Here is a 20,542-nt window from a genome sequence, read left to right as displayed (position 1 = left end):
ACAAATTTATTTAATACAGATAAGAACACTGCAGTAAGTCAATACAGCTGATATACAACAAAAGAGCTGAAGGTGGTACTGTACATAAGACATGCAAAGCTTCAAGGGAGAAAGAGTGCTCTTTCCCAAACAGGGATAGGTGAGAAGAGTGACCACAAGTCTGAAGTTTCAGTCTATTGTAGGATTTCTCACTCCAGAAGACTCTCAAAACACAGAAGCAAATTACAGCAAGATCCTGGAAGAGGAAATGCCTAGTTCTCCACAAAAGGGCACTGTTGGTTCTCTTTGTTCAAGTCACTCCAAGCATAGTTCCCAGATTTGAGGCTCCTGCTCAGATCCACCATCACTTCCTTCTTTTCCCCAAGGCTCTCTCCCAACATGTGCCTCTTACCCTAGAGAAATAAAACATAGCACAAACCAGAAGTTAGTTGAATGTTAGTTCTCAGTGGAAGATGTAGCCCATTTTAAGGCCATTCAGCTTTGGCTCTCTTGTGGCAGTGTTCAAGCGATAGATTTCTTTTCACAGCCTGAAGAGAAAGAATGCACTGATATGGACAATATCATGGCAAGGCCAGATACAGATATTGAACAAGACTAGTGGACGTCTGGGGACAAGACTGACTCACATGAAGTCACTAGGCTGTACAGGCCTAGGAAGCCACAGTTCAAACTGGGGCCCTACAAAGTACAGAAAATGAAGGATTTGAGTTTTTTCCCCCCCTCCCACAGGAGGGCCCCTTAAGCTTTACCTGTCGAGCAGCAGGAGCACTGGGGGAATTATCATCTTGTAGGATGCTGAGGGGAGAGCGGCCAGTTCCACCAGATGTTGCCAGGATTTTGTTGTTGGTCTTGTATCTTACGGGTTTGCTCCCTGGTGACAGAAGGAAACACAACAGTCTGTCATGACAAAGCTGTATTTTAAATGCTTCACAACCTTTCTGATCTATCTTGCTTGCCTGTGCAGAGACTGTTACCCAAGGACTTCCATGTAAAGGGATCACGCAAAGGCTGATGTTAGAAGGGAGCTCTGGAGGACATGGTCGAAGCCCCCTGCTTCAGCAGGGCCACCTAGAGCCAGTTGCCCAGGACCATGTCCAAATGGCTTGTGACTCTCTTCAAAAATGGAGACTCCAAAATATCTCTGGGCAGCCTGTTCCACAGCTCAGTTGTCCCAAAGTGAACAAAACATTTCCTGATGCTCAGATGGAGCCTCCTGTATTCCACTTGTCTCTTGTCCCATGACTGGGCACTACTGAAAAGCCTGGCTCTCCCTTCCTTATACCCTCCATTCAGGTATTTATACCACCTTTCCTCCCAAGCTCTTCCCAAGAAGAAACTGCAAGGTCCCACTGAACAAAGCTCCACAATTTCAAACCTGTTTCAGAGAGAAGAAGAGCTGACATTTACCTCTTGATTCTGACTAGACTGCAAACATGTCTTTGCAGCTGCTGACAGAAATCAGATGGATAAAAGAACAGTTCCCAAGGGACTGCCAGCTGCAGAGCCCTGAGGCCAGGCTACCTAAGGCAGTAGGAGACAGCCAAGCTGGGGAGAAGGAATAAGGCCTCTAAGCAAGCCAGCCTGGAAAAGAGCACCAGAGGTGCTGAGAGCCCCGACTACTCACACTGCAGACCATGCAGCTCCCCAGGGGCACGGAACCGTACCTGTGTTCCCCACACACCGAGCACTTACCGGAGAAGAAGCCGAGACCGGCGGTGCGGGCTGGCCGAACCGGGACCGCACTGGGAGAAGGCGGCCTCTCCGCTGCTTCCCCCGACGGGACTGCCACTTCCGGAGGGCTCCGCCGGGCCGGCTCCTCGGCGGGATAGGCCGCTGCCGGCGGCGCCAACTCCCGGGGCGCGGCCTCAGTCCCGAAGATCTCGCTGAGCTGCTTCACCAGGCGGTCCACGCTGTCTGTCGGGAAAAGAGCGACAGGGTGAGGCGCTGGGCCAGGCAACCCTCCCGCCCTCCCGCTGCGGCTTCACTCACCGCTGGACACGGCTCTCATGGGCGTGCGGAAGATACCGGGTGTAGGCGAACGCGGATCGCGGTCCTGGTTGGTGCTCGCCGCCAGCTCTGCGAGGCTGGGCTGAGGGCTGCACACAGGGGAGCTCACCACCTGCAGAGAGGGCAGGGGTCGGGTAGGGGGCCGCCGGAGAAAGCGGGGACGGCCCGCGGGAGGGCGCCTACCTCGATAGGGGTACGCAGGATGCCGGCGCTGGGGGAGCGCGGGTCGCTAACTTGCGCCAAGTGCTGGCTACGGGCGGGGGTACTGCCGGAAACCCCCATGGCGGCAACCGCCGCGCAGCGCTCCTACCAGGCCCCAACAGCCGCCCAGGTTCAAATCTCCCGCGCTTCCGGCAGACTCCGTCCCATTGGCCCGCGCACAGAGGAGGGGCCCGCCCCGCCCCCGGGCCCGCCCTCGGCCGCGCACCACCCCCGAGGAACGCTAGTCGGAGCCGCAGCCCCCTCCCGCCACGTCCCGCCCCGCCCGCTGTCAATCGCCGGGGAGCTCCTCCGTCCCGCCCCGCTCTGAGTAGCCATTGGTGGAGGAGCCCGGCACCGCCTCCCGTGACGCCAGAAGGGTGGCTACGATTGGGCGAGCCGCCCGGGCTGGGCCGTGAGCCCGGCCCTCAGCCTCGCTGCCGGCGCGCCCGTGCTGCGCGGGATTGGCCAGAGCCCGCCTGACTACGCTGTGCTGTGATTGGCTAGGGTGGGGCTGCGGGCGGTGCCGCAGGGAGCCGCTGTCATGGCGGAGCTGAGCGAGGCGCTGCTCTCGGTGTTGCCGTCCATCCGGGTGCCCAAGGCTGGCGACCGCGTCCACAAGGACGAGTGCGCCTTCTCCTTTGACACGCCGGTAAGCGCGGCCCGCGGCCGGACCGCCCGCCCGCCCGGGCTGCCCCCCGCTACGGCCCGCTCCTAGCGCACCCGTCCGCCGGGGTGCCGCCCGCGCGGGGCGCAATGGGACTTGTGGTTCCTCGGCGGACTGAGCGGCCCGCGGCAGGGGGGAGCGTGGGGCCTTCGGGGACTACAGCGCCCAGCGTGCCCCGCGATGTGCCCCTCCGTGCCGCGGCGCGCTGGGGGCTGTAGTTCTGTGGCCGGAGCGGGCGCGGGCAGGTCGCTCGCCCCGTGCTGCCCGGTCCGGAGTCCCTGAGGAGTTGGTGTCCCCCGACCCTCGCTCCGCTGAGGGGGCTTCCCGGAACTTGTAGTCCGGCGGGGGGCGGGGGGCCGGGGCTCTCCTCGGGCCCAGCTCTGGTCGTTGTGGGGCGGACCGGGGGTCCCGCCCTACCCGCGTCTGAGCTGCCCCCTCTGGCCTCACAGCGTGGCGTGGCTCGGCAGGCGGGGGGCGAGTCGATGCTGTGTCATTAAGATGGCAGTGGTCCCTTCTCCAGGCGTCTCCACCCCGCTGGCATCCCTGCTCCTCCCTCCCTATCCCCGCCTGGCCTAGGCGGACCTGGGGAGGCCCCGGCGGCGGGGGGCGAGGTCTTCCCCTTGGCCTCCTCCGCAGGCGCCCATCCAGGCTGTGCCCTAGCCCACCAGAAGAAATGGGCTGCGGCTGGAAGATACGGGTCCTTCCTTCGAGGAAACAGCACACAGCAGCTTGGCTCTCTTTGCCCCTCTGAGCCCCACGGTGATACCTGTCCGTGTGCTCCCTGCTCTGAGTCTGGCCCAGCTGCTTCATGTTGGGAAGCAGGCTTAGAACTTCTTTGTGGTTTCCCCCTTTTCCAGTCTCTGCACTTAGGTCCCTTGGTTTTTCAATTTAAAAAGGATATATCTCTGCTGATTAAGTGTTGTGTTTTCCATTCTGTTTCAGAGTTACTCACAGCAGCAAAAATAAACTTGTCTGTTAACCTGCCTCACTCTCTAGTTTGGCAACTTTTTCTATGGCACTGGGGGTTGTGCTTTCAGGGTGCCACAGTTTTGCTGGTAGCGGTTGTACCATGCTCTGACCTTCTCAGCTGAGGCTGGGGCTTGCCACCTTATTTCTGACTAGCTGCTAGGTGGCTGGTATGTAGGAATGAGCTGTAACCATGATTTAATGAATAGTGTTGCTAGAGGTAACTGCCTATCTGAAGAGTTGGAATGGCATTCCTTACCACCTCCTTCCAGTTTTTATCTCTCCTTCCTTCCAGGAGTCAGATGGTGGCTTGTATATCTGCATGAATACATTCCTGGGCTTTGGGAAGCAGTATGTGGAAAAGCACTTTCAGAAAACAGGCCAGCGGGTCTACCTGCACCTCAAAAGGACACGTAAACTGGTAAACAATAAAAATCCGTGCAGTCAAACTTGATGTGGATTTGGGAGCTGGGCTGCATCTCTGTGTTCAATCAGGTGGAGTTTTTTCTCTTCAGATGTAACTGATATTTTTCTTGGTGGACTGAGGTATACCAAGAGTTCTTCAGCTCTTATGCTGAATTGTTGTATGGATGGCCCATGCTATTTCTGCCTGGCCTCTTTCTGTTTTCAGAGTAGCTTAATGTTAAGCCTTTAGGCTTGCCACAGCTTGCCTGTCCCCCTAACACTATTTCCTTATTTCGTCTAATGTAATAGAAGGAAGAAGATGCCAACTCCAGTGCTGGAGACCCCCCAAGGAAGAAACCAACTCGCTTAGCTATTGGTAAGGAAGCACCTGTGTACTGTTATCATCATTGTTTTGAACCAGTCCTCTGGAGCTGCCTGGCTTTGTGGCACATCTCTTTTGCCTTTCTTTTTCTGGGCTAGTTGAAGCCACTGTCCCTGACTGAGTTCAAACTTCACATTCTCTAATGTGTCTTAGGTGGGCAGTTTCTGCAAAGCAGTTGTGGAGGTGGTAGTTTTGTTCTGGGTTCAAAGCTGTGTTGTGTTTTCTGTAGATAAATGTTTTGCATCCTCTCCTGACTCCATATGCCTGACACAGCTTGGTGTGGGTAGATCCAGTGTGGGGCTGTTGCTTCATACAGATATGTCCAGTGTGGGGTTGGAGTAAGTTTGAGAAAACGTGGAAGTCTGGGAAAAGTAAGGTTGAAGTTTCTGATTGAAAAACTACTTCTTAAACTTCTCAGCTATTGAACTAGTGTTATTTGTATAGATGGGGAAGAAATTACTGGTAAATGGCATATTAACATTTATAGCTTGATAAGCCTTTGAAATACAAAGCTGATACTGAAGGATTAGAGTATTAACAACAAGCCGTGTTTTGGCAGAGTAGGCAGGTGTTCTGTTGCTGTCTTGCACTGACTGAAAAGGCTGTCATGGCCGTCAGTGAAGATGCTGCTTATCTGTAGCAGTCTCAGCTAGTAATTTCTGAGCCATTATGGGCATCTATAACATAGAGGATGGGAACATCTTTAGCAGTAACAGGTTCTTGGCTTGCTGGGAGCTGACCACTAGAGGGAAATCCAGAACCTGGACTGTGCACATCTTGCCTTTTGCTCACTTTTTCCCTGACTGCCATTGTGTAGCAGACTCCCAGTGACTTCACTGCTGCCACAGCACAAACACCAATATTAACACTGTCATGTGCTCCTTGTTTTAATACTGAGATGAATGAAGTCCCAAAGGTCACTTCTAGCAAAACTGATACCAGAATCTGTGTTTCTTCAGCTAGCCAGTGCTTTTATGTATATGATTATGCAGCTTTGGGAGAGATGAGGCCCGGTCTGCATTATGAGTTATTTCTGCATCCTCTATTCTACAAAGGTCTTGAGTCGAACATTGTCATGGGGTCAGCAAATATCTGCCTGTGATAACAGCTAGTGGTCTGAATGGAGTGGGAGGGAATAAAAGAAAGTATTAGCCCTGGGAGACAGTGATCTTAAATCCAGGAGAGATTTTTTTTTTTTCCTCTTCTTTAGCTAACCTATGGTGGTTTAGCTAATTCTGACATGGGAGATCTTTTTAAAGTACTGGAAAGATTTAGGAGCAAAATGTCATTGGCTGTGTCGGGGTCCAATTGGAGAAAACCCCAGTGCGGGACCCTGTTTCAGTTCGTGATCCTAAGAGTGAAATTAAGACTCAAGCAAGGTCAAGTACTGTAATCAGTCAGTTTGTTTATTACAAATTACAAAAAGACAATTATAAAAAAGGGGATAAAGGAGATAGTGATAGGAAAGATTGGAAAAAAGGCAGAAAATGAAGCAAGGCTTTAGGGTGCAGAGAGAGAGTCAGCACCATGGATCCAGCAGTGTCCCAGGGATCCGTCGTCGTTATCGGTGGTGGGAGTCCTTCAGGGTTTGTAGTCAGTATCGTAGCAGAGTGTCCCCCAAGAGCCCATTGGAGGTGGGTGTCCTTGTGGAGGTGTCCTTCTGGAGTCCTCTTGAAGGTACTCCTTTTGGAGATGTCTTACTCCCCCTTTTATAATGAGTTGGGGGGAGTACCTCTGTTCTTCATGTCACGTATTCCTGTTCCTGGTGGACCAGTTTCTGTAATTCTGGGTGTTGTGGTTCCAGATGAACTCCTAGTTCTCCTTGCTTGGGTTCAGGACTCTGAACTGTCCTTCCTGGAAGAGGCAAGAAGCAGAGCCAGACTCCTTAAACCTGCTGGTAGACTAGACCTTTCCACTGGCTTAGAATATGATCTCTTCATGCACATCTTCATTCATCATCTTGGATACACTGTGAAAGATTAGCAGCAGTGCTTTATTGTGGCTCTTTTCTGGCCAGTGTCTCTCTAGAGCGAGTCTTTTTTCTGGTTGTAGTCAGGGTCTGGAGATTCCTTCTAAACATCTGTAAAAAGAGCTGAGGAAAGCAAACCTATTGTTCCTAGGCTTATATTTGCTTCCGCAAAGTCCATATCACCAGCAGAAACTTTGGGATCCAGAAGTGGATTGTTGATCTAGAGCTTTGTCTTAGTCACGGTGCCTTATGTCATGTGCCTTATTTCATACCTGGGCAAAGAAGCTTTGCAAGCTATTTTGTTTTACCTGTTACCACAATGTTTTCTCTTCCATGTAGGCGTAGAAGGTGGATTTGACATCACAGAGGAAAAGTTTGAATATGATGAAGATGTAAAAATAGTAATTTTCCCGGAGCATTTGGATATTCCTCGTGATGGGCTGGAGGGACTGCCAGACATGGTCAGAGACAGGGTATGTTTGGATCAAGGTTTGTTATTTATTCCTGGTAAGGAGAAAATGCACCATTACAGAGAATGAACTGCTATCCTGTAAAAGGGATCCTACAGAGCTGCTGTGAACTTTTTGCTTGTAATAGGCAGGATTGTTCTGCACTTATGCAGTGCTTTGTACTGCAGAGTCCTCCTGTGTGACTGAGGCTCTGAATGCTGCCCTAGCACAACTAACTTTCTGATCTGAGACTAAACATGGAGTGTTGCAGCACTGGAAGCTTCTTTTCTTGTGCCCTTCATTTTTTTTCCCTGCTGTACTAATTCCAGATTGCCAGTGCAGTTGAGGCCATCCTGACAGCAGATTCAGCCTCCCGGAAGCAGGAAGTGCAGGCGTGGGATGGGGAGGTCCGACGAGTTTCCAAACACGCTTTTTCGCTGCACCAACTTCAGAATGACGTCCGCATCCCACCGTGGTGAGCATAGTACTGAAACTAGCTGTGTTCTCTGTATTCCACCCCCATCACCTTCTTCTCCTGTCCTGGATTGCAGCAGCAGATGAGACTTCTTGTGAGTCTCTCTGTGTGCCTTGTCATAGTAAATTCAGGAGAAATGGCAAACTGAGGTATTTCAGGATGCTCAGTGTTCTGAGATAAAAGAGCAATGAGATTGCTTGTGCTGTGTTCAGTGGGTAGTGAGGTAGAACTCAGTCACTTTCACCCTAATCTCTTTTTCTCTGTCCTTTGCAATAGTGGCTGGAAGTGTAGCAAATGTGACATGAGAGAGAACCTGTGGCTGAACATGACTGATGGAGCCATCCTCTGTGGTCGGCGCTATTTTGATGGCAGTGGTGGCAACAACCATGCGGTGGAGCACTACCGGGAAACTGGCTACCCACTGGCTGTGAAACTGGGAACAATTACTCCTGATGGGGCCGGTGAGAAGGGGGATCCTGTGAGGGCTCTAGATTCCAGGCACCACTGGGGTCTCTGAGAAGGATTTCCAGGTATCAGGCTGGTGTTGCCCATATTATGAACTGGAACATGCAGTATCATCCTACCATGAACTTGCCCACTCTGAACTGCTTCTCATGGCAGGCAGAGAACCAGCTGATAAAATCTTGCCTTCCTCCTCCCCTCCCTTGGAACTTCAGAGGATTTATAATTGTTATCCAGGTTGCCATCTTATTTTCTGTGGTGGGATGTTCAGCAAAGAATTTTTGTCCAAAGCCTGAGCAGAGAGTATATGCACAGTAACCTACTTTGCTCACTCCAGGCATGCTCTGTACTTGATCAATGACAAAAGTTGTTTGTCTTGTCCCTTGTTTTGGAGGAATCTCAATATTCTGTCTGTTGTGCTACTCTCCTGAGGAAGGAGAGAAACGCCAACTGCTCAGTTTGTCAAAGCTCACAGTTCTGAGCACTCTGTTCCTTCATCCACAGTGAATTTTAGATGACAGGCCATTATAAGTCTCTCCTTTTCCTCCGTGTTCCTGCATAGACGTCTACTCCTATGATGAGGATGACATGGTGCTGGATCCCAACCTGGCAGAACACCTTGCTCACTTTGGGATTGACATGCTCAAGATGCAGAAGGTGAGTAGGAGAGGGGTGGTTCTCCATAGGTCCAGAGGGAAAGAAAAGCAACTCTGAGGTATCTTAGTTGGATCCCAGCTTTCTGTGGCTGTGCAGAACCAGTTCTGGTAAATAAACCCTGGGGTTTTTTTTGTCAGGCAAAGTTCTCTCATCTGCCTGTCTTTTTTCATTGTCTTTTTTGTCTTTCCTGTCCGTCAGGCTTATTTCCTCAAGGTTTTGTGTCAGTACTGTGGGTAGGGAGGTTCCCGGGCATTCAGCTTTGTTCAGTGTGTGATTTCCATGCCCCTTTTAGAGAAAGTGGTTCAGATTTCTCATATATTTCTCATCATTCCTCTTTTCTGTGTCAGCTATTCAGATATTTGAAAATAATTTTTGTTCTTCCTGCTCTTCTAGTTTAATAAACCAGAACGGATTTGACTCTGTGGTGTTCTACAGCATTGTATTTTTCACACCTCTGATGTCCCCTTGAATCTTCTTTGAGGGTTTTTCCTGTTCTTTCCCTCCACAGACAGACAAGACAATGACAGAACTGGAAATAGACATGAACCAGCGGATTGGGGAGTGGGAGCTCATCCAGGAGTCTGGTGTGCAGCTCAAGCCCCTCTATGGGCCTGGGTACACTGGTATCCGTAACTTGGGCAACAGTTGCTACCTCAATTCTGTGGTGCAGGTGCTGTTCAGTATCCCAGACTTCCAGAGAAAGTAAGTGAGCTTCATCACTCCTTTCCATTAGCCTGGGATCAGTACAAAGGTCTCCTAGAGCTGGGAGCTGCTGTTACAGTAGTCAGGCTCAGAACTGCATCTTTACTAGAGGAACCCACATGTCCCTTAGATTGCTCTGATTTGCTTTGCAGGTATGTGGACAAGCTGGAGAAGATATTCCAAAGTGCACCTTCGGACCCCACACAGGACTTCAGCACACAAGTGTACGTAGAGTTTTGGTGAGAGAAGGAAGGCTGAGGCTGCCTGGGTGCGTCCCCTCTGTGCTGCTCCAGTGTGCTTTGCTGCAGGTTTCTCCCCTGAGCCTCACCTCTGTATTTCCATGGCTGTCACCAGAGACACTGATCCTCAGTGATCAATAAGGATCTAAAGCCAAGAAAGATCAGCTGAATGCCCTAGATGGAGAGGACAGAGTGCACCTCAGTGTTCTTGAGAGGTTCTTCTCTGTATTGTGTGGGGAGCACAGTACCATCTGTTACCACGGGGGTATTTCTGGTAGGCTTGTACTGTCTGTGTAACAGCAGAAAGGTGCTTGCTGTCTGCAACAGGAGGAGTTGGCTGAGAGCAAAGAAATACATCGATTTAGGCAACTTTATTCTTAGTGTATAATTTTTGTATGCTTCAAGAGGCTTCCTGCAAGAGATATTGTGTGAGCAATAGCAGGAGAATATAGAGAAGAAGGAATACAAGATTTGGGAGGGTATTGCATTTTAAATACACGAATTCTGTGCTACATCTGCTCTTAAACAGCAAAGCAGTATATGGAGGCTTGGGGTGGAGCAGTGGAAGGTGGAATTGGTGGGAGTTCAGCACTAAGGGATGATTCTAAATTTGGACAGCCTGGAGTAAGGTGTTCCCTAGGGAGGTGATTAAGTTGAGACAGCCAGGATTATTTCCTGAGCAAAGGGAGGTAGGGTTTGGTTCCAGGCAAATGGCAGCAGTGATGGGGGAGGACTGAAGGGGAATAGTAAGAGAGTCTGAGCATAAGAGGAATTTGCTGCCATCCATTAAATGCTTCATGCAGTCAATCTTTCCTCTGGGAAGATGTGATCAGTCTGCTCACAGCAATGCTATTTCTGGCTCAGACAAGTTCACTCTTCCCTGTTGTCTCCTGCACAGTCAGTCAGATACACTTCTACTTTACCAGTGTCAGGCTGCAGTCTAGTTTGGCTGTTGTGCAGCTGCTGTGTTTGAGAGTGGTGCCCACAAGTCCTAGTAGTTTTCAAATCAGTGATGTCTCATGGGACCAGAGAGCAGACCAAGATAAGATCATATTGATGATGCAGTAGAGAAGGCTTGTCTCTGCAAAACTGACAGTCCATGGCAGTGTTAAAGCTGATGGTTTGATGTGGCTTCTAAAGTATGTGGGATTGAAGAAACCATTTTGATGCTGACAGTGACTTCATCATTCCAGAGCCAAACTAGGCCATGGACTGCTTTCTGGGGAGTATTCAAAGCCAGCTCCTGCAGATGGGGAACAGCAGCCCGATCAGAAGGTGAGACTTGGGTATGGCATCCTTGCAATGTGTGTATTGCATGAGGTGCTGTGTGTGTGTCACATGGGTAAGGAGGGAGAGCCCTTTCTGAAGACATGTGCTGGAGCTCGTTCCAGGGCCCTGTCATCTGAAGAAAAGGAGGGCTAAGAGTATATTGCTACATGCGAGGACACATGCTTGGCAAATTATGACCACCACTTTTTATTTGCAGGGTGTGCAGAACGGCATTGCTCCACGCATGTTTAAGTCCCTCATTGGAAAGGGGCACCCAGAATTTTCCACTAACCGACAGCAGGACGCCCAAGAATTCTTTCTGCACTTCATCAACATGGTGGAGGTAATAGTTGAGTCTGTCAAATCATAGGAGTGGAAGTGAGAAGCTGGCTATTGTAGCAGAGGGAGGGAGAGAACACAGAGAAATGGGCCAGCTAGCACCTGTAGGAGCAGAGAAGGAGAGATGCTTGGCCATGTTTTCAGGGCTGATTCCTTAGAGGAATCTTTTCGGGAAATGGCACAGCTGGAAATGTAAGTTTTCTTCTTTAGGAGCTGGAGTGGCTTGGGTTCCTGGGGTAGACGAGTTGGCTCAAGTTTACTCTTTGCTCTCTTTTCCAGTGGACTGGGTACAGAAGTTAACACTCTTTAGCCATGTCCTCTGTGGGACCGCTGCTACTGTAGATACTTACTTCTGCCAGTTTGATGTTACATCTGCCCCTCTAATCTCCTTCAGAGGAACTGCCGCAGCTCGGAGAACCCGAATGAGGTCTTCCGTTTTCTGGTGGAGGAGAAGCTGAAGTGCCTGGCCACAGAAAAGGTGAAATATACCCAGCGTGTGGACTACATCATGCAGCTGCCTGTGCCCATGGATGCTGCACTCAACAAAGGTCTGTAGTGTGCCAAGGCCAGAACAGTAGCAAACACTATGGATATTGTACTCTTCCGATGACACTCCTTAAATGAGAAACAGACTTCTTTGCCACTTCTGAAGCTAGGTCCTTCATCTGCTTTTCTGGGATCAGGCTGATTTCAGAGATGGTGTGACGCTGTGATGTCCCTCTAGAGCCTTTCCCTCCAACACTACAAGCAAAACAAGACTGCAGTAGCAGAACAGTGCTCTGGAAGACATTGTCTAGTTTGTGCTCTGTTCTTGGTGGCATATATCTATAGGCTTATTCTGTCTCTGGGTGTAGCTTATACCTGTTGCTTTGTACGTACCTAGAGGTGGTTCTTGACTCCTCTGCTTTATTCTCTAGATGAGCTACTGGAATATGAGGAGAAAAAGAGGCAGGCAGAGGAAGAGAAGCAGCCACTGCCTGAGCTGGTGCGAGCCAAGGTGCCTTTCAGCTCCTGCCTAGAGGCCTATGGAGCTCCAGAGCAGGTGGATGATTTCTGGAGCACAGCCTTGCAGGCCAAGTCTGTGGCTCTCAAGTGAGTGTGTGTGTGTGAGTTACCAGTGACGCTGTGATGAACTGGCAATAACTGCATCTTGGGAGACTTATTTTAGGTGCTTGGGAAAGAAGTGTTACCAAAGCTTTGTAGTGTTTCAGACCCTGGACCCATAGAACATTGAAGCAAAGGGGGGGAATCAGATAGTCAATGCTGGAGTGATTGCCCTTAAGGGATTACATTGTACAGAACAGCAGTGCTAGTGAAGTCTCTACCATCAGCTTGTAGTTGCTGTGAGGCTACTAGAAAACCAGCAGCTTATATTTTTAATTTGAAATTTAGCTTTAAAATCAGTACTGACAGGATGGCAACACTGTTCTTGCATGGTCTCTAAAAGTTCTGTAAAGGAAGTTTTTAGCTGTTGAAGTCTGAGCAAAACAATGTAAGAGATGCATTAGTTATTTTAAAGAATGCTAACTTAAATGCCAATAGCAAGGTTAAAAACCAGCTTTAATTTGTCTCACTGCCTGCAGCACATGTGACAGTGCAGAGGTATAGCAAGAAGATTACAGATGCCAGCAGCTTCCTGCTGGGATGCTACTGACTGTTCCTCTGCAATGAAAGAGTAGTCCTCAAAGAACTGGAATTGTCTTTCTATATACAAATACTCAATTCTTAAGTAATAGCTCCTATAAACAAACAGTAACACAGTCACATTGGGAAGTAACATTTTGGTTTGCTTTTAAGTAGTGAGTTGTGTTCAAACACTGAGTAAGAATTAGCATTGAATATGTATTACTGCTTACATTAATCTTATGGCATGTTACAACTATCCCCCAATAAAATGTCTCTCTTACTACTGCTTGTCCGTACACAAACATTCTTCTCTGTTTCGTATCTTCCAGACACCCTCTCTCTCAAAGTTCTATCAGATTCAGTTAGCTGCTTTTGCTTCATATCTGAAGAAGTGTTCTTGTGCTTGAAAGTTTGTCCATTCCTGCAGCTGTTGGTCTAATAAATGATCTTTTTTTTCCTCTGCATTCCTTAAGGGTTAGACTTTTAATAAAATACTAAAATCTGAGGAGGTAAAATACAGGATTAGAAGGTAGAGAACCTTTTCTCCATCCCCAAGATTTTGTATGTGTTGCATTTCTCCTCATCTTGTCAGAGCATCCGCTTTAGAAATAGTTCCGTGTTTGAGGAACTTTAAGCTCAGCGTAGGAGAGCTGCACAGATAATGCATATCCCTCCACCCTAGTCACTGATTTCTTGAATCAACTAGGTGCCCTCAGTCGTTGCTGACAGCCTATTTAACTGGATTATTTGTCTCTTCCAGAACAACACGGTTCGCCTCTTTCCCGGATTATCTGGTGATCCAGATCAAGAAATTCACTTTCGGTCTGGACTGGGTGCCCAAAAAACTTGGTAAGAAGGAGAACCACATAGGTACTGGGAGTTATATATGAGTATTGTGATCATTGCTGCGAAGAGGAAAGTAACTACCCCAAAAGGAGCTGCAGACTGTGACATTTGGTATCCCAGGGACTTACCCTTTTAGATCTCCAAACCAAGTCCTTTGTTTCTGCCCTTACGGGGAGGCTGAGCAAGACTGTGTCTTGCAGATGTCTCCATTGAAATGCCAGAGGAGCTAGACATCTCTGCACTGCAGGGAACTGGACTGCAAGATGGAGAAGAAGAAATGCCAGACATCGCACCCCCACTGGTGACACCAGATGAGCCCAAAGGTAGCCTGGGGTTCTATGGCAACGAGGACGACGACTCCTTCTGCTCCCCTCACTTCTCCTCTCCGACATGTTAGTGATTCTCCTCCTCTTTTCCTGATGCCTGACTCATTTCCTTGCTCTCCTAGCCTTGTCTCCCATGCTAGCAGTTTTCCCACTTGCTCAGACTTTCCCTGTCCCTCTGTCAGCGAATGCCGGCTGCCTCCCTTGCATGCCTGTTATGCAAGGGTATTATGCAAGGGAGTTTGTTGATTCCTGTTCTGTGCAAGATGGGGAGGTGGCATGTCCAGTGCACTTAGAGGGGGCAGAGCTGGGCTTTATGCAGAATTTTAACTGGTAGAGGTATGTTATTTTCACAAACCACACCGGGAGGCAGGGTTTGGAGGCTAGGGAAGAGTGAGTGCTGAGTTCAGGAGTTGAATCCTTTTGTTCCCTGGGGTTTCTGTGGGAGAGACTGCACTGCTGAAGCAGAAAGGTAGTAAAGGGTGAGAAGAGCAGAGAGATGGAACTTGATGTGAAACAAAGTCAGAAAATGGTGGCTTGGGGGTGTGTGTGACACAGCACAAAACAGAGCAGGCAGGGTTGGGTGGGAGTGGGTGGCTCTCATCTCTGTCTTCCCACAGCACCTATGTTGGATGAGTCAGTGATTATCCAGCTGGTGGAGATGGGCTTTCCCATGGATGCCTGCCGCAAAGCCGTGTATTACACAGGGAACACTGGGGTTGAGGCTGCCATGAACTGGGTCATGTCACACATGGATGATCCAGGTATGAGGCCATATGGCCATGGTGAGGCTTACTGCATCTGGGCCATTGTGCTTTCTGTCCCACTACCACAGTGGAAAACTGAAGTACTTTGGACTCAGACTGCATCCCTCTTGGAGAGATCTAACTGCTCAGGGTTGTGTTCTCTTTACTGCTGCAGACTTTGCTAACCCATTAGTCCTCCCTGGATCCAGTGGACCAGGGTCAACTATTGCCTGCCCAGACCCTCCTTCAGAAGACAGTGTGGCCACCATTGTCTCCATGGGCTTCTCCCGGGACCAGGCTATGAAAGCACTTAGAGCCACGGTGAGAGGCCTGAGTGATACCAGAGTGAAAGAATATTCTCAGGAACAGGGATTCCCAAATTCACAGTCTTGTCTTTATTCCAGAACAACAGTCTGGAGCGTGCTGTGGATTGGATCTTCAGTCACATTGATGACCTTGATGCAGAAGCTGCTATGGACATCTCAGAAGGGCGATCAGCAGCTGAGTCCATCTCTGAAGTACCTGTGGGTCCTAAAGTGCGCGATGGGCCTGGAAGTAAGTTCCAAACAGTAGGAATATAGATTTTGGGTGCAAACTCAACTAGGCTTTATGCTCCCTAATCCATGCAGTACCACAGGTTTTAGCAGCAGTAGCTGTCCCGGAAACTAACCTGGTTGTGAAGGTGGAAGCAGGGAGGAAAAGGGGAGGGATGACAAAGTAGGGTCTAGACCCTTCAGGCTAGGGTCTACCTGGAAGTCAGTAAGAGAGAGGCAGAGGAAGTGCCATCAAGTGAAGGATGCGAAGAGCCGTGCTGCTTTTTCCCAGTTGTCCTGGGAGGCTTTTCTGCTCTTCAGGCTCCCGTTGACAAACCAGGCTCCAGTCTGGTTTGCAGAATCAGTGCCAAAGCTGCTCAGCTGTGGGTGCCACAGGAGCTGCCATTAACCATCTGCAACCCGTGGGCCAAATACACAGTTGAAAGAGAGAAAGGCTAAATGGAAGTTACCATCTCCTATTTCCCTGCACATCTGGCCTTAAGACCATGCACAGTCACACTTGATGGAGACCCAGTTCTAAATTACTACCCAGCAGAGCTTCCTCCAAGGATCCTTCTCTAGAGAGGGCCTTGCACATGGTGTTTTGGTGTCAGACGCCTTTTCTGACCATCCTCTCTTCCCTCCTCCTTTCCAGAGTATCAGCTGTTTGCCTTCATCAGCCACATGGGCACATCGACTATGTGTGGGCACTACGTTTGTCACATCAAGAAAGATGGCAGGTAGGAGGGATTTTCACAGCTTTAGGTCACTGACCTTCTCTGTTTCTTCAGGGGTCTTGGGGGGGATCAGGGATGAGAGCAGGCAAGGGGCACCAGTCCTGTCTCAGCCACAGAATGCCATCCCTAAGCCTCCCCTTCTGCCCTTGCAGGTGGGTGATCTACAACGACCAGAAAGTCTGTGCTTCTGAGAAGCCCCCCAAGGACCTGGGCTACATCTACTTCTATCAGCGGATTCCCAGCTAGAACATCTCTTGCTGTGTGTGGCAGGGGGAAGGGGTGGGGGCATTGAGGATGAGAGCAGGGTCCTTCTCTCCCCTACTCTTCTTTCCTCACTCATCCCTTTGCAGCCTGTTTATGGAGACACACAGGGAGGAGATGAGTTCCCTACCAGACTGGAGGCTGTAGCCCCCATGGACATGAATGAAGGGGGTCCCAGGGGTGTGTGTGTGGGGGGGAATATCTGTTTCTATAAGAAATCTCCTCACTGTCCCCACCCCCATGACGCACAGCCCTAGCTTTGCTGCTTGACGGGATGATGCCATCTCCTTGCTGTCTGGAAGGGGAAGAGTGGGGCTTGTGTGTATGTGTGGCTTGTGTATGGGGGGTTTCCTCCTGCCTGCCCTGCCGGGGCGAGGGCGCGGGGTAGGCAGCAAGGTGGGCTCCGAGCGGCGCTCCCCCGTTGTGTGCCCTTTACATGCCAAAATACACGAGGGACAAAATAAAGGTCGGAATCCCCGCTGTGTCTCCCTGGCCTCCGCAGCGCCGGGACCGGGAACGGGGCGCGACCGGCACCAGGACCTAGGGCCGCGCACAGCCGGAGGGGCGGAGCCTGCGAAGGGGGCGTGGTCTGTAGGGGGGGCGGGGCTTCGATCGCTGCCGGGCTATAACAGCGGGTCCGGGTCGCCGCGCGCTGCCGCTGCCGCCGACCTTCGCGTTGCGTCCGGTCCTCGCCGCTGCCCGTTCCCGCCATGGCGCCCAGGAAGTTCTTCGTGGGGGGCAACTGGAAGATGAATGGCGACAAGAAGAGCCTGGGCGAGCTCATCCACACGCTGAACGGCGCCAAGCTCTCCGCCGACACCGGTGAGGGCGCGGCCGCACGTAGCGCACGTCCCGCGCGGCGCCTCACGGCCCGGCAAATGTCAGAGGGCGGCGGGGGCCTAAATATAACCGGTAGCGGGGCTAAATATACCCGCGAAACCGGATCCGGGACCGTGGTCCGGCTGGCACCTCGCGGGTCGCCTCTGTCTGCAACCTCGGGCGCCGGGAGTGGTTCCCACGCAGGCCCCGGCGGTGGCCTGGTGCCGCCTCTGCCGTCTCCATGGGCCTCTCGCCTCGGCTTTGCCCAGCCCCGGTGCTCCCGGTCCCCTCTCCCGGCCGGAGCCGCGGAGCTCCGGCTTTCAGCCGAGCTGTGCTGCTGGGGCAGGCTGCGGGACCTTATCCCGGCCTCACCGCCGCACCCGGTTACAAAGCGCGGCGCTGCCCTCCCCGGTTCTGCCGGGTCTGGGCAGCGGGGCGTGATTCCCGCCTGGTTTCTTAGCTAGGCCTTTCCCAAGGGACCAGTGTGAACCGGCAGAGGGGCCTGGCCGTGGGCCTGGTGCCATCTCTCTGCCCTCTGGGCAGGGCTTCCTGCTGTTGATTCCTCACGTAGCGGAGGTACTCCTGCTGCATGAGGTCCCCACGTGTCAACAAGGGCGGGCTGAGCCTTCCCAGGAGCAGGGGAGGGAGGGAAGAGCTCGTGGAGCTGGGATCCGGGTGTCTGCCCTTCGCCCATCTCAAGGGTAAGCACCGTCTTTGCCTTCCAGAGGTGGTTTGTGGAGCCCCCTCCATCTACCTTGACTTTGCCCGTCAGAAGCTCGATGCAAAGATTGGAGTCGCAGCACAGAACTGTTACAAGGTACCAAAGGGCGCTTTCACAGGAGAGATCAGGTGAGCCTCCACAGGAGGGTGAAGCTAGGGTCCCTCTGGGGCATGGATTTCCTCCAGAGGTGTAAGCAGTCTCCTTTCTCCTCAGCCCAGCAATGATTAAAGATATTGGAGCCGCATGGGTGATCCTGGGCCACTCAGAGCGAAGGCATGTTTTTGGGGAGTCTGATGAGGTGAGTGACCCTGGAATGGAGAAATGGTTCAGATCAGAGGTGCCTCCAAAAGCTGGAGGGAAGAGCAGTTAAAATAAGGCTACAGGAGTAGGTCTGACTTAGCTATCTTGCTTCTTTCCCATGCCCAGTTGATTGGGCAGAAGGTGGCTCATGCTTTAGCTGAAGGCCTTGGAGTCATTGCCTGCATTGGAGAGAAGCTGGATGAGAGAGAAGCTGGCATAACAGAGAAGGTGGTTTTCGAACAGACCAAGGCCATTGCTGGTAAGGAAAGAAAATGGGTGCTTTTTACTGCTTTGGACTTTCGGGAAATGGCCATCCCAGCCTCAACTGGACGGCTGTAATGGCCATCCTGGCCTTTGCTGTAAGGCTTGCAAATACATTGCTCTCAGTGTTCACACACAACATTAATGTGATCATGTTAATGAAAAGCCCGTATGTTCTAGGAAGTTTTCTAGCTCTACCTTTTCCAGCATGTACTGTGCTCACCTATGCTTTCTCCCTCCTCTCCAGATAACGTGAAGGACTGGGGTAAAGTGGTTCTTGCCTATGAACCAGTTTGGGCTATTGGAACTGGTAAAACTGCAACTCCACAACAGGTATGAAGAAGGGAAATGACTGACTAAATGGCCCACTGACCCTTCCTGCTCAAGAGATCTTGAAGGTTCTCTCTAAAGAATAAAGATTTAGAGGATCTCTTAAGATTGTCTCCAAGAGATTGTCCATTCTCTTTGGAAGGGAATGGTGTGTAGAATGGCTCAGTCCTCAGTGCAACCCTTTCTGTTCCATTGCAGGCTCAGGAAGTTCATGAGAAGCTGAGGGGGTGGCTGAAAAGCCATGTGTCTGATGCTGTTGCTCAGTCAACTAGGATCATCTATGGAGGTAAATGACTCTGAAGCCTCTTTCCAGTGCAAGAAGCACTTTGTTTCTCTGCTTATTGCTGCAGTTATACAGCATGCTCGGCTAGTGAGGAAACTGGAGCCTGTCAGAGCATGAAGAACCACTTACTAGCTTGTTTGGGTAAATGGGAGACAGTCTTGCTGTCTGCATATCTGCATAGTGAGAGGTGGCTAGTACCTTGCAGGTCTTACCCTGCCCCCATTTTTTGGAGCTGGCCACATCTGACCTTACAATACTGTTCCCTCCTCAGGTTCAGTCACTGGCAGCAACTGTAAGGAGCTGGCCTCTCAGCATGATGTGGATGGCTTCCTTGTTGGTGGAGCTTCTCTCAAGCCCGAGTTTGTGGATATTATCAATGCCAGGCACTAAAGCAACCAGTGAGGAACAGTCCCTTGTGGTTAAGAGCAAGACATGAAAGCAAAAAGGGACCCTTCATTGCACACGTCTCTGTTCTGAGGCTTCCCCCATCCACGGTTATTGTTGTAGCTGTGCTGCTAACCCCCCACACACCATGTTGGAGTCCTGTTAGTGGGGGCCTGTCTCAGCAGAGTCTTGACAGCCTCCTCTCTGTGTTGGCAAAATCCTTGGTTGCCTGTTGACCCATAGAAGCCCACAACCTGGCCAGTACCCTCCCCTTTTCCCTGCTGTGCTGCAGGGAGAAGGGGTCACTGGTGCTGGGGGAAGGAAGAAAGAGCTCTACAGTCTCTTGCATCCTTCAGCTCCATCAGCAAGGAGCCTGTCAGCTTAGTCCCTTGTGAGATGTCTTACCTCACCCATGTCCCCTACTGAACAATAAATGAAAAAAGAAAAAGCAAAGGTGTGTCCTGGTTCTTACTTGGAAGCAGCTGGGGACAAGCAGTGTACAGAACTCACTGCTTGTGAAGGTACCTGCTTCCAGGGCAGGTAGTGTGGGTTTGGTGGCCTTTTCTTTGAGGGCCCACCATTGCTGCAGTGGGCATTGCACAGGTTTGACATGCTATTATAGGCTTCATCTGCAGTATGCCCTGAGCATCTTCTGTCATGTTACAGCACCTTTTTATGCTCATAGTGATTTGTGTGCATCTCTTCCATGTCTCTTTATTCCAGCACCTGCCTGTCAACTCTCGTGGGCTGATCTTTCCATGCCCTCATCCCTGCTCCTTGCCTGTGACAACTGATGATTGACGTTGCTGCTCATTAAATGCAGCGCAGTGCAGCACCTTCTTTGCACAGGGAAAGGTTTTCAGGCCATGTCATGAGGCTGTGCTTGCTGCCTGCTTTCAGCCGTGCTCTGCTGGGTCAGAAGGCAGGACTAGCTGTTACTTCCCATCTGCTGCACTAGCTAGGCGATCTTTAGCTAGTGCTAAGGGTAACTAGAAAGCAAGTGCCTCACAAGGAGGAGCTTAGCAGTGGGGTGGTGCATCCTTGGGAGCCAAAGGGCCAGTGCCCCTGGTTGGAAGCAGATGTGTGGAGGGGCTGGCAGCTCAGAGCTGCGATGCGCTCTCCTGGCTCTTGTTCTGGTCTGTGGTTCATGCAGATGTGGCACGTTCCTCCCTTTCCCGCATCACCC

General features: G+C 51.0%; 3 protein-coding genes across 4 annotated transcripts; 2 read left to right on the top strand and 1 right to left on the bottom strand.

Moving 5' to 3' along the window:
* Positions 1 to 251: 251 nt before the first annotated feature.
* CDCA3 (cell division cycle associated 3) lies at positions 252 to 2,289 on the bottom strand (the record flags this gene model as incomplete). Its single annotated transcript, XM_080612916.1, has 5 exons — positions 252 to 392; positions 750 to 871; positions 1,693 to 1,914; positions 1,990 to 2,119; positions 2,191 to 2,289. The coding sequence occupies 5 exons, from the start codon at positions 2,287 to 2,289 to the stop codon at positions 252 to 254; spliced, it is 714 nt and encodes a 237-aa protein (XP_080469042.1).
* Positions 2,290 to 2,723: 434 nt separating this feature from the next.
* On the top strand, positions 2,724 to 16,787 carry USP5 (ubiquitin specific peptidase 5). Of its 2 annotated transcripts, none has more exons than XM_080613132.1 (20): positions 2,724 to 2,857; positions 4,134 to 4,259; positions 4,553 to 4,619; positions 6,934 to 7,067; positions 7,373 to 7,518; positions 7,795 to 7,979; positions 8,543 to 8,637; positions 9,146 to 9,339; positions 9,492 to 9,563; positions 10,772 to 10,853; positions 11,065 to 11,190; positions 11,581 to 11,734; positions 12,104 to 12,278; positions 13,573 to 13,661; positions 13,859 to 13,981; positions 14,602 to 14,745; positions 14,903 to 15,048; positions 15,132 to 15,282; positions 15,916 to 16,000; positions 16,150 to 16,787. In XM_080613132.1, exons 1-20 carry the CDS (start codon positions 2,750 to 2,752, stop codon positions 16,241 to 16,243), a joined length of 2,496 nt encoding a protein of 831 aa, XP_080469258.1. In that variant the 5' UTR covers positions 2,724 to 2,749; the 3' UTR covers positions 16,244 to 16,787. The 2 variants fall into 2 exon arrangements, with proteins under 2 accessions (XP_080469258.1, XP_080469257.1); XM_080613131.1 differs by having other exon boundaries at positions 13,859 to 14,050.
* Positions 16,788 to 16,895: 108 nt separating this feature from the next.
* On the top strand, positions 16,896 to 19,723 carry TPI1 (triosephosphate isomerase 1). Its single transcript, XM_080612758.1, has 7 exons — positions 16,896 to 17,080; positions 17,803 to 17,926; positions 18,012 to 18,096; positions 18,225 to 18,357; positions 18,607 to 18,692; positions 18,888 to 18,975; positions 19,244 to 19,723. The coding sequence occupies exons 1-7, from the start codon at positions 16,969 to 16,971 to the stop codon at positions 19,360 to 19,362; spliced, it is 747 nt and encodes a 248-aa protein (XP_080468884.1). The 5' UTR covers positions 16,896 to 16,968; the 3' UTR covers positions 19,363 to 19,723.
* Positions 19,724 to 20,542: the final 819 nt, after the last annotated feature.

The sequence above is a fragment of the Psittacula echo genome, assembly GCF_963264785.1.
Source record: "Psittacula echo genome assembly, chromosome: 3".
NCBI lineage: Eukaryota > Metazoa > Chordata > Aves > Psittaciformes > Psittacidae > Psittacula > Psittacula echo.
Note: the sequence above shows the minus strand (reverse complement) of the source record. Positions and strands in the feature narration are given on the sequence as shown.